General features: G+C 32.4%; 1 protein-coding gene across 1 annotated transcript in view; it reads right to left on the bottom strand.

Moving 5' to 3' along the window:
• Window positions 1-3,206: 3,206 nt before the first annotated feature.
• Window positions 3,207-15,189, bottom strand: part of LOTGIDRAFT_127769 (hypothetical protein) — a gene marked incomplete at both ends in the record, with an annotated part of 51,740 nt that continues 39,757 nt past the window's right edge. The window contains 7 exons of the mRNA XM_009063596.1: window positions 3,207-3,302; window positions 3,727-3,793; window positions 4,033-4,218; window positions 4,528-4,691; window positions 4,927-5,068; window positions 7,024-7,113; window positions 7,528-7,667. Of these exons, the coding sequence (XP_009061844.1) occupies window positions 3,207-3,302; window positions 3,727-3,793; window positions 4,033-4,218; window positions 4,528-4,691; window positions 4,927-5,068; window positions 7,024-7,113; window positions 7,528-7,667 (885 nt within the window). The remainder of the gene's footprint in view (window positions 3,303-3,726; window positions 3,794-4,032; window positions 4,219-4,527; window positions 4,692-4,926; window positions 5,069-7,023; window positions 7,114-7,527; window positions 7,668-15,189) is intronic.

The following is a 15,189-nucleotide window of genomic DNA, read 5'->3' as shown; positions in this document are numbered from 1 at the left end:
CATTGTGAAAAGTGGGTCTGAGCATCTTGTAACTGTGTTAGTATCTCAACATATATATATATATATATATATATATATATATTATATCCGAGGAATAGGTGGTATCAGATTTGTCTGGCTAATCAATTGTCTGTCTTAATTGTAATTTGTTTGTCAAGCTGGAATACTTATGATATTTCATCACATTTATTTCCTAACAAATCTGCCTTTTTATCATTCATTGTATACTGTGCCTTGTATGTAAGTTATGTACAAGATGTCATAAGATTTTGTTATGTTTTAAAGATTAAAATCGTGGTTAATATGATCTTGTTTCTACCACTGAACATTAATGAACATTGCAATGTGTTATGAAAAGGGAATGTTTCAGGGCTAACACAGAATATATCCCACCCACAACTATCTCATGAGACAACATAGTGGAATTTGGAATTGGGAATGAGAATTATCATATTATCATTGTTTTTTTAACTTGTAATTAGAAGTTATTAAAAGGATACTTCCTCTTGGAATGGACATAAAATTTAAAGTCTCAAACTTGGCCAATAAGTGTATATATTCATCAGTTAAACTTACCAGGTGCTATGACTTAGAGAGTTGAATCTCTGAATTAGGTGATAAATAATTATTGAAACCGACATCTAAATTAATAATTCCTTTTTATGAATTGTGGATTATTGAGTGATTTTTTTGTATTGTTATGACATTGATGAACAAAGACTCATTTGAACCATGATTAAAAATTTCAATATTTTGGTCATTCTTTAAAGGTAGTTGCGCCATTTTGGGTGGTTAATGTTAGTCTGGAATTGAAGGCTCAAATTGCGAAGGAGAACTGCGAACACTTAAATGATTGACTTAGCTGAAAATTTTGTTTCTAAGACTAAAGTATGATTGGTCAAAATCTTTAACCTTTAAGTAGAAAGAACACTGAACTTCATTTTGAAATGAAATGAAATGAATGGAGTTTTACGTCCTACTTTTCTGCACTATGTTGGACTTCATTTTGAAAGATCATGAAAAGGACAAGACAAAATAGCTGAAATTGTAATATTAAAATTTATTATGTACACAATTTATAAATAAACAATATTATATTAACAAATCTAATAAATACAATTAATATTCAGATAAAAATTCTTTAACTAACAAAGGAATAAATTTATTAGATAATGTATGGTCCCTATCAACAAATTGTTTTTTAAGAACTGTAGTGATATTACATTCTATCAAGACAACAGAAGAAGCATCTTCATGTGTTACATTTCATATTTCTTGGTAAAGAATTATTAAAGTCAAATTAATGTCCAACAAAAATCATATCATATCGATGTTTATGACAGACTAAAATCATAGGTTGAAGAAAAAAGATTTTTGTTCAAAATAAAAATGATTATCTTGTAACAGATGTTATTTTGAAAAGTCCGCTAAAACTGAGTTAAAACAAATAATTCATGTTCTACAGCAATAGTTTTCCTGAATTAGCAAATAAAAAATCCTAGATTGTGATATATCTAATGATAGACAATTTATTTACAGTAACATGATAGTTATAAAAATAAATATCACAATAATGTTGGCATAATGTTTTATACAAAAAAATAACCCTTACATGAATCCACTCTTTCAGCTTTTAGATCATACAACTTTTCCGAGAGAAAATATGGGTTAAATTTAACTATCAACCCTAGATGTAGTCTACCCTAAAATTCAGTTTTAATGTATATTTTATGTATATCACTTGAAGAATAGAAACAAACTTTTTTCATTAATAATTGAACATTACTCAAAGTAAAAGTGATATTGAATAAAAGCAATCATTACTTAGCTATACAGAGAATAGAGCTATTCTCTGATCATCCATCAACCAAATTTGACCCTTAAGTAGTAATTATCTACCCACTCCCTCCCCCTATTGATATGAAGTGTTCTACTTGTCTGCCCTTAACATTATATATTTATGTACTATAAAGTGTTATGCTTTTTTATAGATATACATATATGATGACAATAAAAGTGAGTTTGGTTTTATATTTAAATTATGATATATGATATAATACAATAAAAATAGAAAAAATATACAAAATAATGCTGGTAATATTATTAACATTATAAAATGAATTGTTAATAAACATTTTAATGAGGAACATAATCTTTGATAGAGTTTGATTGAAAAGAAGAATTATGCCATTTTGCAAAATGTAGTCAAACATAAGAAAACTATTATAACTGCACCTTTATAAAAAGAAGTTATAATATGTAACTTGGTCTGTGATTAGCTCTTCATCTTACTGTTAGGATAAAAAATGTGGGAAGCAAAATTTAATACTTTGGTTAACGCTCATAAAACAAGCTGCTGTTATTGGCAATGGAAATCATCAATCAGATGACAGTTGAGACATTTTACTCTGTATTCTTGTTTTCAATAGAATAAATGTTTTTGAGAACCTTCTTAAACAAAATTTTCATTTTTGCATTATTCTCATTATTATGCCAGCCAATACATTCAGCAAAGTAGCACCACTGACCAAAGTTTTAAACAAACAATTAATGCTTTAAAAAGTAATATGTCAATCAAAACAAATCTAAACTAAAATACTGATAATATGGAAGGAATTAGTAAAAAATCAATAGAGATCATCACATACAAAAGCTTATTTCCAGTCAGTTACTATCACATGTTCCATCTTTGAATAACATACTATAAAAAATTGTTGTTATTTAGATAATCAGACAAATTACAAGGTCAATTCCAATATCTTGATTTTTGACCATGCGATATCTTAACATTCCAACATTTCATCATTATGATGGAATTTGTTTAATATCATCTTAGTTTTCTGTGTTTAACAAATAAGAATGTTAAAAAATAAGATTATATGTCCAGATTGTATTGTATACCTATGTAAGATCATGTCTTTTCACTTTTCATGATTGAAGGTTAAAGTCTAAATTAATTTTGGTAAATTACGCCCTATGAAACAAAATGGCAATTCCTGTCAATGAACACTTGTTGTTTCAGTTGTAGAAAACAACATATAAATCAAAGTGTCCATCTATTTCTACTGCTTTGATGCTAATGGTCAACATAAGAATCTCCCCTGACTATTTCTATATGACCATCCTTCTGCAATCTACTCGTTATCATTAGCAATTTACTACTTCAATAATGCATGATTCTTAAAAACTATCTAAGTGTAACATCATCAAAAATCTGCGTCCCATCCTGAAGTTTCATCTGCTGGAATGTCATTATCTTTAGGATAACTGTCAAAATTACTGTAATCTGTTGGATTTTTTACCTATAAATAGAATATATTCCAACAATACAAGAAGAAAAATAGACATTTTATATGTCACATGTAATTGTGAGAATGAAAAAATAAGTTTGTAAAATTTAGCCACCTTCATCATTAATAATGTATGACATAAAAGTCACATGCTGTTTTCACAGGAACCAATAAAGAGTATAAATTTGATCTACAAAAAATCAGGACATACAAACAAGAATAGAGGCTTATAAGTTATTAATGACAAAACAGTGCTGACAATACTTTTATTGTATTAAGAAATGTCAAATTCCAGACAAATCTTGTCGAGGAGACTCCATAAGGACTAATTCCAAAACCAATCAAGTAAGAAGTAGATTAACATTATCAGTTGGTTCCCACAAAATATATGGTGATGACTCTTTCAATCAAATAAGTATTCTTGTCTAAAACTTACCTTTGGTATAATAGGTGGAGTAATACTATGATTCAATAAACCTTCCCAATCAAAACCTTGGAACCATCTACAAAAATAACAAAATGAAATCAAAACATATAAAAGCCCAGTTTAGTCGAGCAAAGATATTTGTGCACAGATTTTTAACATATTCAGTTGCTTACATGTGAATAGAAGGAATTAACCACCTTAGACAATTCCCTTTCCAAAAAAAAAAAAACCATCTCAAAGACATGCTATAGATATATAAAGATATAAATTCCCTGGCAAGAATTCTTCTGGAAACTTAAGATATTCAAGACTTACTTGTGTTTTTTAATATCAGTGATGCCATTTTTACCATAACCCAATCTCTCAACTGGAGCATCTCGACATAACTTCTTAATCAAAGCATGAGCATTACGACTAATTTTCCTTGGAAATTCTATCACATCAATACCCTTTAATATTATATTGTACGTCTTCATTGGATCAGAACCAGAAAATGGAGGGCTGAAATAAATTATTAGAGATACAGAGTGATTATCTTTATAACATTCATATACTTAAAATTTGTAATTACAACATTATTACCGTTAAAATTATTTACATTCAAGCATGTATCAAATATCTTTATGCTTTCACTTGGTTATGTCCCTTTGTACAATGAAGCTTTCACTGACAGGAGATAGAAATTCTACTGTTCCCAATTATATAAGTTACAATATTCAAGATAAGCAGGGTCAAAAAGCATGTCAAGCTATATTTTGTCACACTATTGTTACAACAATATACATAAAAGACAAGTAAGCAACACCTTACCTTCCAGTTAAAAGTTCAAACATCAAGATTCCCAAAGACCAATAATCAGCAGCATGATCATGCCCCTTGTTTAAGATTATTTCAGGAGCTACATATTCTGGAGTTCCACAAAACGTCCAGGTTTTTTTTCCAGCACCAATCTTTTTTGCAAAGCCAAAATCAACCTTAATTTAAGAAATGTATCATGAACACTCTTATTTAAATGAAGCATTTTTAACTACGAACAAGACCTTTATTGGGTCACAGGACTAAAGTCTATATAGGATTGTTTAGCTGTCATTTTCTACATTTCAGAACTGTGTGACTATAATTATGAGCTTATTAAGATCTAGAGTGGGTTAAGTTCCAATACTTTCTATGCACTTTCTTTAAATATTATGTGAAGTGAAATCAACTTACTAGTTTGATGTAGCCCTTATTATCCAGTAGTAAATTTTCTGGTTTCAGATCACGATATATAATACCTTTATGATGTAAATATTTAAACGCTTCTACTACACATGATACATAGAAACGTGTTGTTTTATCATCAAAACTTCCTCTGAAACATAAAAATCAATCAGTTTTGAATTTCTGAGATTTTTTCCAATCAGAGATATTTCAATGACCTGTGAAACTGACCAATATTATCCAAGAAGTAAATCTATTAAATAGAGGTGATTTTTTTTTTCATGGATGTATCACAAACACTACTTTTCAAAGATTCTCATGGTTATGATTAAAAATCCATGTTAATGTTCACCTGACAATTATAATATCTGTATTTGTAATAAAGGGTATAATACAGAGTAAGAAAGTAAGAAAATAGTTGGGTTTATGGAACTATATAAGATAAATTTTTTTTTATATCTAATGAAATTGCAAATAATTCATAGTTTAGTAAACTAGTGTCCAAAAGAAACGATACCAACTTATTTTCAAAATTGTTTTTTACTAAGTGAATTGTCTAATATGAAAACATGCCAATTCGTACTGCACATCCCACACACAGCATAGTCGATAAAAATACCGGGAACACGTCATCACTTCCGGGGAAAAAACGTAAATTTCGTGAAAGTGACATTTCCCTCTCTAGCATGTTCTGCACGTGCATAAAAACTGTATAAAACGGCTGATCAGACACGTTGATATCACAGCAACAAAAAAGAACACAAGATATGCCACGTTTGACAGCCATCGAGAGAGAGAGAGCCGTTGGAATGGTCCAACAAGGAGCGACACACGTCCACGTCACCAGAAGGTTGGATTGCGCATGCATCACTATCACCAGGTTGATGCAGCAGTTACGTCAGACAGATCAGACGTCAGACAGGCCCAGGAGTGGAAGACCACGAGTAACCACGCCCCGTGAAGATCGTTACATCCGGGTATTACACCTGAGGAACCGCACCGTAACAGCGACGTCCACGGCGGCTACAGCACTGGGACACAGGATCAGTCGACAGACCGTCAACAGGAGACTACGGCAGTATGGTATCCGGCCACGTCATCCCTACCGCGGACCGCTCCTGACGCCTCGTCACCGGAACAACAGACTGATCTGGACCAGGCGAGTTCGACGTTGGCAACGGCGGGACTGGGCACGTGTTATGTTCTCTGATGAGAGCAGATTCCTCATCTTCAAAAACGATGGACGGCAGCTTGTATACCGACGATTTGGTGAACGTTTGGCGCTTAACTGTATCCAACAGGTCCGGTCGTTTGGAGGTGGCGGGTTAATGGTTTGGGGTGGCATATGTGGTGACGTCAAAACGAGGCTTGTCGTAATTCGTGGAAACCTGAATGCACAGCGTTATATTGATGACATCCTACGGCCTGTTGTGGTGCCCTTTATTCAGCAACATCCTCGTGGACTCCTTTTCAAACATGACAATGCAAGGCCACACACAGCAAGATTGATACAGAACTTCCTTGCCAACGCCAAAGTACAGGTTTTGCCATGGTCCGCATGTTCACCGGACATGAATCCCATCGAGCACTTATGGGACCACCTCGATCGACAAATCCGACGTCGCCGTGTGCCTCCAGTCAACGTCCAGGACTTGGAACGATGTCTCCTCGAGGAATGGCAACGAATCACTCCCAACGTCATCAGACGTTTGACGGCATCAGTCCGTAGGCGTGTTCTGGCATGCATTGATGCTTACGGTGGACATACCCGCTACTGACTTGACTTTGTGACGTGTGGTGTGACATTTCCCGTTGTTTCTGTGATCAGTGCTCTAACGAAATGTTCTTTTTTGGACCCCACCCATCTTTAAAGGCTTGTCATATTGTTTGTACAGATTTTATTGAAATGAAATTTTTGTACAGATATTGTGAAAGGATTTTTCAAAAGCATAACACCAATCCTAAACTTCTGCATTGTTTAGTTTTTTCTTTTATGTCGTTGCAAACAGGTGGTATCGTTTCTTTTGGACACTAGTTTATTAAGGAACATGTTAAGTTTGCTCAACAGAAAGTAGAAATTTGATATTCAATGGTTTCATTACATACCTGTCTCTTAGAATAGTCCATAATTCACCACCTAAACAGGCTTCCATCATCATATATACATATTTATTATCACGAAATGTTTTAAATAATCTGAAATAACAAGCTCATTAATTGTAAGAATCAAACAAATCTTTGAAGTCCTAAAAATTTGTTAAAACTAATCAATCTTGTTCTCAATTCCAGTGAAGAGCCATGTATTCTTGAGTTCTAATTGTCTCTACTTGAAAAACCAGGAATATCTTATCATTAGGCAAACTTCTTGGGTCAATACAGAATGGAAATAGTAGGTGGTAAAAAAACAAACCATTAAAAGAAATATTTTCATGCAAATTATGCTATAAGCTCTCAAATGGTGCAACTGCTGGACTATTAATCTGAATGGTTTCTAAAAAATCTAGTTGGATAGGATCCAGGAACATGTAGTATTGTAGAAGGCAGGCTGCTTCCCCCGACCTTGATCATTTACAAAACAGCATGACGTGTCAAATGCTAACTATTTCTTACCTGGCAATAAAAGGCGTTCTAGATGTTAACATTATCTGTTTCTCTGAGTAAATATGTTCCTGTTGTCGAGTATCAACTATGTGTTTCTTTTTAAGGCACTTCAAGGCATATGTCTTCATCTTGTCATTTGATAGCTGCACCTATAATAAACAGTATGGTACATCTTCTTTTTGCAATTGCGTATAAATTACACTTAATAAACTCCTTGATTACAGTTTAAGATTAAGCATAGTTTCTGTTTACAAAGTGTCAACCCTCTAGCTAATAATAATTTATATTAAGCAAAGTCTTTTGAGATCCAAATTTACAACAGTCATTTCTATTCCAGGTAGTCTTAAGTATATGCAAACAAGGTTTTTCAAGACTTTGTAATTGTATTTAAGTCAATTGGTATTTATAGTAAGGATAATCTCGTGCAGTTTTTCAGGGACCAATGTGATTAATATTAAGTAAGATAGAAGGTATAATAAATATATAATAACTGTGATTATTAGTTCAGTGTATTGAATCAATAAGTATTAAAAGTGTTTAATCATACAATATCATGATAAAATCCCTATATACACCTGAGATCTTAATTAACATATAGTTTGTATCTCACTGATATATTTACTCTTCTTGCTAGTAATCATTTTATCATGTACTTCATCTTGATAGGTGTGTAGAGACAAAATTATCAATAAAGATTTCCAGAAACATTCTAATGCAAATCCGTGGAATTTGTACAATCAATAACTTCATTTTTTGCTTTTTCCATTTATGCAAATTGTTTTGCTGACATTGAAAAAATGAAAAATATGGAAGAATTTAATGCCGACGCCATATCTAATCTAACTGGGTTAAAATGTCATTAGGAAAATTCCCTTGTGTCTGGAAGCCCTTTTATGGAATTCAAATTTTGTCTTCCACTAACTTTCTGTCAATAAATTTTTTCATAGGCTACATATTGAAGGCTCATAACTTTCTACTTTGACAACCTTCTTCTTTCTTCAGAAATGTCTTCAGTTAGAATTTTATATAAATCTTTCTTTTTAATTTTGTTCTAATTCTTTGGTTTTATCTGGTTCTGAAAATTGCTACTTTGCATAATGTTCATTACTTAATATTTCATATGCAATTGATATTATTGTAATAAGAACTAGAACTGTCCTAATAAGAGTACTGATGCAGGGCGGGTTACGACATTCAGGTACATACGAAGATGGTCTATTGCAATTACTTTATGTAAATACCTTTCTGCATCTCTAAGTGCAAATATCCAAAAGTGCCTGAAGTTTAAAGTATATTTACTAGGAATAAAAGAATATTTGTCAATTAATAAAGAATAAGTTTGATGAAATCCGGATAAGAAATAAGAAAGTTGGTAATATGCATGCGCTCAACAAAAATTCGATAATTCCATCAAATGTAGAGTTTGATTATACACATACATACCAAGTTTGATGAAAATCGGATAAGAAATAAGAAAGTTTGCAATGCGCATGCGCACTACGCAAATTCGATAATTCCATCAAATTTAGAATTTGTTTATACACATAAATACCAAGTTTGATGAAAATCAGATAATAAATAAGACAGTTGGCAATGCGCATGCGCTCAACAAAAATTCAATAATTCCATCAAATTTAGAATTTGTATATACACATACATACCAAGTTTGGTGAAAATCGGATAAGAAATAAGAAAGTTGGTAATGCGCATGCGCACTACTCAAATTCGATGATTCCATCAAATTTAGAATTTGATTATACACATACATACCAAGTTTGATGAAAGTCGGATAGTAAATAAGAAAGTTGGCAATACTCAAATTCGATAATTCCATCAAATTTAGAATTTGATTATACACATACATACCAAGTTTGGTGAAAATCGGATAAGAAATAAGAAAGTTGGTAATGCGCATGCGCACTACTCAAATTCGATGATTCCATAAAATTTAGAATTTAATTATACACATACATACCAAGTTTGATGAAAATCAGATAGTAAATAAGAAAGTTGGCAATGCGCATGCGCACTACGCAAATTCGATAATTCCATCAAATTTAGAATTTAATTATACACATACATACCAAGTTTGATGAAAATCGAATAGTAAATAAGAAAGTTGGCAATGCGCATGCGCACTACGCAAATTCGATAATTCCATCAAATTTAGAATTTGATTATACACATACATACCAAGTTTGATGAAAATCGGATAGTAGATAAGAAAATTGGCAATGCGCATGCGCACTACGCAAATTCGATAATTCCATCAAATTTAGAATTTAATTATACACATACATTCCAAGTTTGATGAAAATTGGATAGTAAACAAGAAAGTTGGTAAATTAAGTGGAGGTATACCTTCAATATGCTGCTGTGAGCTTAAACTAAAATATGACATGATTCAATCCACCTGAGAGCTTAATTTTATACCTTAACTGGACAAAGATCATTTTTAAGAAATATAAAAGGGAGGGTATCTTTAAAACAACTTAAAATTTGATTTCTGTTGGGGTTGACAGCCAGGTTAATCTAATTAGCCGATTTATCTAATAATAACCCCATGTTAAGTGAATGGAGTTTTGAATTTGCATGTAAGGTATGCATGATATATATCTATAGAAAGCTGAGAATCTCTGCATTACAAAATCGAAAGAATTATTGCCATATCTCTATTAGGGACTGATATAGCACTGCAAAGACTCAAAATCGTCCATATTTAGACCCCTGTAAAATCGGAAATAGGTATCTGACCCCAAAGGTCAAAAGGTCATCAGATAGACAAGGTCACAAATTATCATCACAGTTAATATGAAGGTCATCAAAGGTCAAGGTCATGAGATATACGCCTTCAAACTTTGAAAAAAACAATCCGGTCGTACAAAAAAGGCAAAACCGAAAATCAAAATTATGCTGCCTAAGGATTGTAGACAGACATTAAACGTATCGTTTGACACAAATGTTATGCAAATCGGATGAAAAATGACCTCTGAATAGCAATTTCTGCAAAATGAGGCAAACCAAAATGGCGGCCAACATGTTACTTCCGGTGCAGATTTTTTTAGTTTAATAAGTTTGTATTAAGGCTGGTAATGTAATGCATATGTTATTTTTGACATAACTCAATTCCACCGGAAGTGATACCACCGGAAGTACTAACATCGAAACCGGAAGTGATCAAAAAAATTTGAATGTGCACTTTACGTCTCTATGCTGGCGGTCTACACCACGTAAGTTTCAAGTCAATCCGTCCGACAACAACCGAAATAGTATTTTTCGATTAATTTCGGCAAAAAAAAGTATGCAACGAATTTTCGAAAATCGAAAATTTTCAACTGCTATCATTTGTCCTTTGTTACAAGAAATACGATGCAGAAAACCCGATCAAAATCGGTTGATAAACACGCCCTCTAGAGTCCATTTTCCGTTTGTTGCAATTTTGCATAATGTTGCTCAGAAAATTTTCGTTTTACATTTAAACTGTGATTAGCCACGGGTTACAAAACGCCATCAAGTCCGTTTTCCCGTACCTGTTGCCGTTGCCGAGAAAACCGACCTGCCGTAGACGAAGAAAAAACAAACTAGAACTGTTCTAATAACAGTACTGATGCAGGGCGGTTACGACATTCAGGTACATACGAAGATGGTCTATTGCAATTACTTTATGTAAATACCTTTCTGCATCTCTAAATGCAAATATCCAAAAGTGCCTGGAGTTTAAAGTATATTTACTAGGAATAAAAGAATATTTGTCAATTAATAAAGAATAAGTTTGATGACATCCGGATAAGAATTAAGAAAGTTGGTAATTTGCATGCGCACAACAAAAATTCAATATTTCCATCAAATTTAGAATTGAATTAAACACATACATACCAAGTTTGGTGAAATTCGGATAAAAATAAGAAAGTCGGTAATGCGCATGCGCACAACAAAAATTCAATATTTCCATCAAATTTAGAATTGGATTATTCACATACATACCAAGTTTTATGAAAATCGGAAAAGAAATAAGAAAGTTGGTAATGCGCATGCGCACTATTCAAATTCGATAATTCCATCAAATTTAGAATTTGATTATACACATACATACCAAGTTTGATGAATATCGGATAATAAATTAGAAAGTTGGCAATGCGCATGCGCACTACGCAAATTCGATAATTCCATCAAATTTAGAATTTGATTATACACATACATACCAAGTTTGATGAAAATCGGATAATAAATAAGAAAGTTGGCAATGCGCATGCGCACTTCGCAAATTCGATAATTTCATCAAATTTAGAATTGGATTATACACATACATACCAAGTTTGATGAAAATCGGATAGTAAATAAGAAAGTTGGCAATGCGCATGCGCACTACGCAAATTCGATAATTCCATCAAATTTAGAATTGGATTATACACATACATACCAAGTTTGATGAAAATCGGATAGTAAATAAGAAAGTTGGCAATGCGCATGCGCACTACTCAAATTCGATAATTCCATCAAATTTAGAATTAAATTATACACATACATACCAAGTTTGATGAAAATCGGATAGTAAATAAAGTTGGTAAATTAAGTGGAGGTATACCTTCAATACGCTGCCGTGAGCTTAAACTAAAATATGACATGATTCAATCCACCTGAGAGCTGAATTTTATACCATACCTGGACAAAGATCATTTTCAAGAAATATAAAAGGGAGGGTATCTTTAAAACAACTTAAAATTTGATTTCTGTTGGGGTTGACAGCCAGGTTAATCTAATTAGCCGATTTATCTAATAATAACCCCAAATTAAGTGAATGGAGTTTTGAATTTGCATGTAAGGTATGCATGTTATATATCTATGGAAAGCTGAGAATCTCTGCATTACAAAATCAAAAGAATTATTGCCATATCTCTATTAGGGACCGAGATACAGCACTTTAAAGGCTCAAAATGGTCCGTATTTAGACCCCTGTAAAATCGGAAATAGGTATCTGACCCCAAAGGTCAAAAGGTCATCAGATAGGTCACAAATTATCATCACAGTAAATATGAAGGTCATCAAAGGTCAAGGTCATGAGATATATGCCTTCAAACTTTGAAAAAAAACAATCCGGTCGTACAAAAAAGGCAAAACAGAAAATCAAAATTATGCTTCCTATCATTTGTAGACAAACATTGAACAGATCGTTTGACACAAACGTTACCCAAATCGGATTAAAAATGAATTCTGGGAATCGATTTGGGCAAAAATGAGGCAAACCAATATGGCGACAAACATGTTACTTCCGGTGCGATTTTTTTTAGTTTAAAAGGTTTGTATTAAGGCTTGTAATATAATGCATATGTTACTTTTGACATAAATCAATTCCACCGGAAGTGACGCCACCGGAAGTACTAACATCGAAACCGGAAGTAATGAAAAAATTTTGAATGTGTGCTTTTATTCCACTTTGCTGGCGGTCTACACTATGTAAGTTTCAAGTCAATCCGCCAAATAATAACCGAAATAGTATTTTCTGATTAATTACGGCAAAAAAAAGTAATGAACGAATTTTCGAAAATCGAAAATTTTCAACTGCTATCATTTGTCCAAGAAATACGATGCAGAAAACCCGATCAAAATCAGTTGATAAACACGCCCTCTAGAGTCCATTTTCTGTTTGTTGCAATTTTGCGTAATGTTGCTCAGAAAATTTTCGTTTTACATTTAAGCTGGGATTAGCCACAAGATACGAAACGCAACAAAGCCCGTTTTTTCGTACCTGTTGCCGTTTCCGAGAAAACCGGCCTGCAGTGGCAAAAAAAAAAAAAAAAATATCAATACGAAAACAAAGCAGGGAGTTCGCTGCAATAATGTTTAACTTTTGGAATGATGCAGTTTTGAAATAGGAGATTTTAATATTTATAAAGACTCTAATTATCACTGCTAATCTTTTTAACAGACAAAGGTATAAATTTGTAACTTAAAATAAATATATAAAATATTTAAGTCATTTGAAGATTTTTTTAACACTAGGGTAAAATGTAAAAAAAAAACCTTTACATTTTGACCTATTGTCATTAGGTATTTAAAAATCTGTGCTATATATTTTGAAGTTTTCAATCAAAAATGTGAAAATTCTACAGCTCATTGAGGTTCAGCAATGCTATATTTGGAAACAATTATAAAACTTGACAGTCTATTTCAATTTATGTCATACAAAATATAGATGCAGAAGACATAAAAACATCTCTGGGGCTGACAGATCTGTGTCAAACAGGTCTAGTACCGGTATTAAAATATTGAATTTGATCTACATATAAAACCTTTCAGTAAAAACATGCAATTCAAAGATAGATTTTAATCAACCCAAATCCATCAGAAATAAAATATTAAATACTACCAGAAAATATCATTTTCAGACAAGTTTCATGAAATTTATCTCAAAGCTGGATTTAAAGGCTTATAGTTGATGCATGTTGTATTGGAATAGTGTGATTATGTAGGAATTAAACTCTGGAAGTCTGGACCTTATCAAAATAGAGAACTAAAACCCTTTTATATATTTATTTAATTGCATATTAGTGCGCTTTCACATCAATTACTTTGGTAATGTGTTTTTTAGATTGAATAAAACATTTTTAATGCCAAAATTTAATAAAATTGCCCTTATCATTTTCAATTGGATATGACTGTAATGCTCTGAACATAGTAGGAAAATTTATCTTTCATTTTGGAACTAAAATATTTATGGCTTATATTAACAATTAGTCAAGCATTTTGAGTCAATAACATAATAGAATTCCTCAATACAGATCTCTGTTCGATTTAAAATTTATCTGGGATAAAAGCAATGCCTTAAGCATTGAAACTGTGACGGAAAATTGGCTCAGAGCATGTTAAAGCATTGTATAAGAGTGTGACACATGCCTGACATAGTGCAATTGTTTCCTCTATTCCTCGAGCTAAGGCATTAAATTTAGACATGTTCAAAACAAATGCCAAGATTTGGTGATCTGACACATGTGACAAAAACCATAGAATGCAATATGGTCGCACAACTCGCAATATTAGGTTGACTGTTTTTATGTTGGTAATTTTTAGGGCCTTTTTTCTAGTTTTTCACGATAGTCCACAACCTCCTACATTTCCAGCTGCCATGAGATCGCAGATTGCAGTCTGTTGTAACTGGGCTATAACAACCTAGTTAGTAAACATATTGTTAAAGCAAATTGCAACTTATTCATATTAGTATATAGCAGTTAATTAGTTCTTCATGAAGATGGTTATTCTGATGGTTCCAGCTGGGACAATATACTGAGAAATCTTCTGAAGTAATGACTTCAAAATTTATAATTGAAATGGAATAACCTGGAAGCACTAAGAACAGAATCGATTGAATTGGTCTGTGTTAGTTTAAAACTTTAATTCAAATATTTCACGCAGCCATCTTTGAAAGTCAATAAACATTTAACGATTTTCTTATCACCCTTAGTCCAGAATGTCATGGTTTAATCAGAAAACTTCATCAGTGTAGGAATATATTCATTTAATAATGAGGACAATTTAGCTAAGTCTACAGATCTCCTTCTCAATCTCAACGACAAATGAGAAATAATTGCTTCCGACTTTATCAGCTGGACAAATTGCCTGAATGACCTCTGATCAACTCATCTGACCTTCAGAGTGCCAAGATTAACTTTATTT

This window comes from Lottia gigantea (assembly GCF_000327385.1).
Source record: "Lottia gigantea unplaced genomic scaffold LOTGIsca_59, whole genome shotgun sequence".
In the NCBI taxonomy this organism is placed as follows: domain Eukaryota; kingdom Metazoa; phylum Mollusca; class Gastropoda; family Lottiidae; genus Lottia; species Lottia gigantea.
The sequence above is the reverse complement of the archived record's forward strand: the minus strand, read 5'-3'. Positions and strand labels throughout refer to the sequence as shown.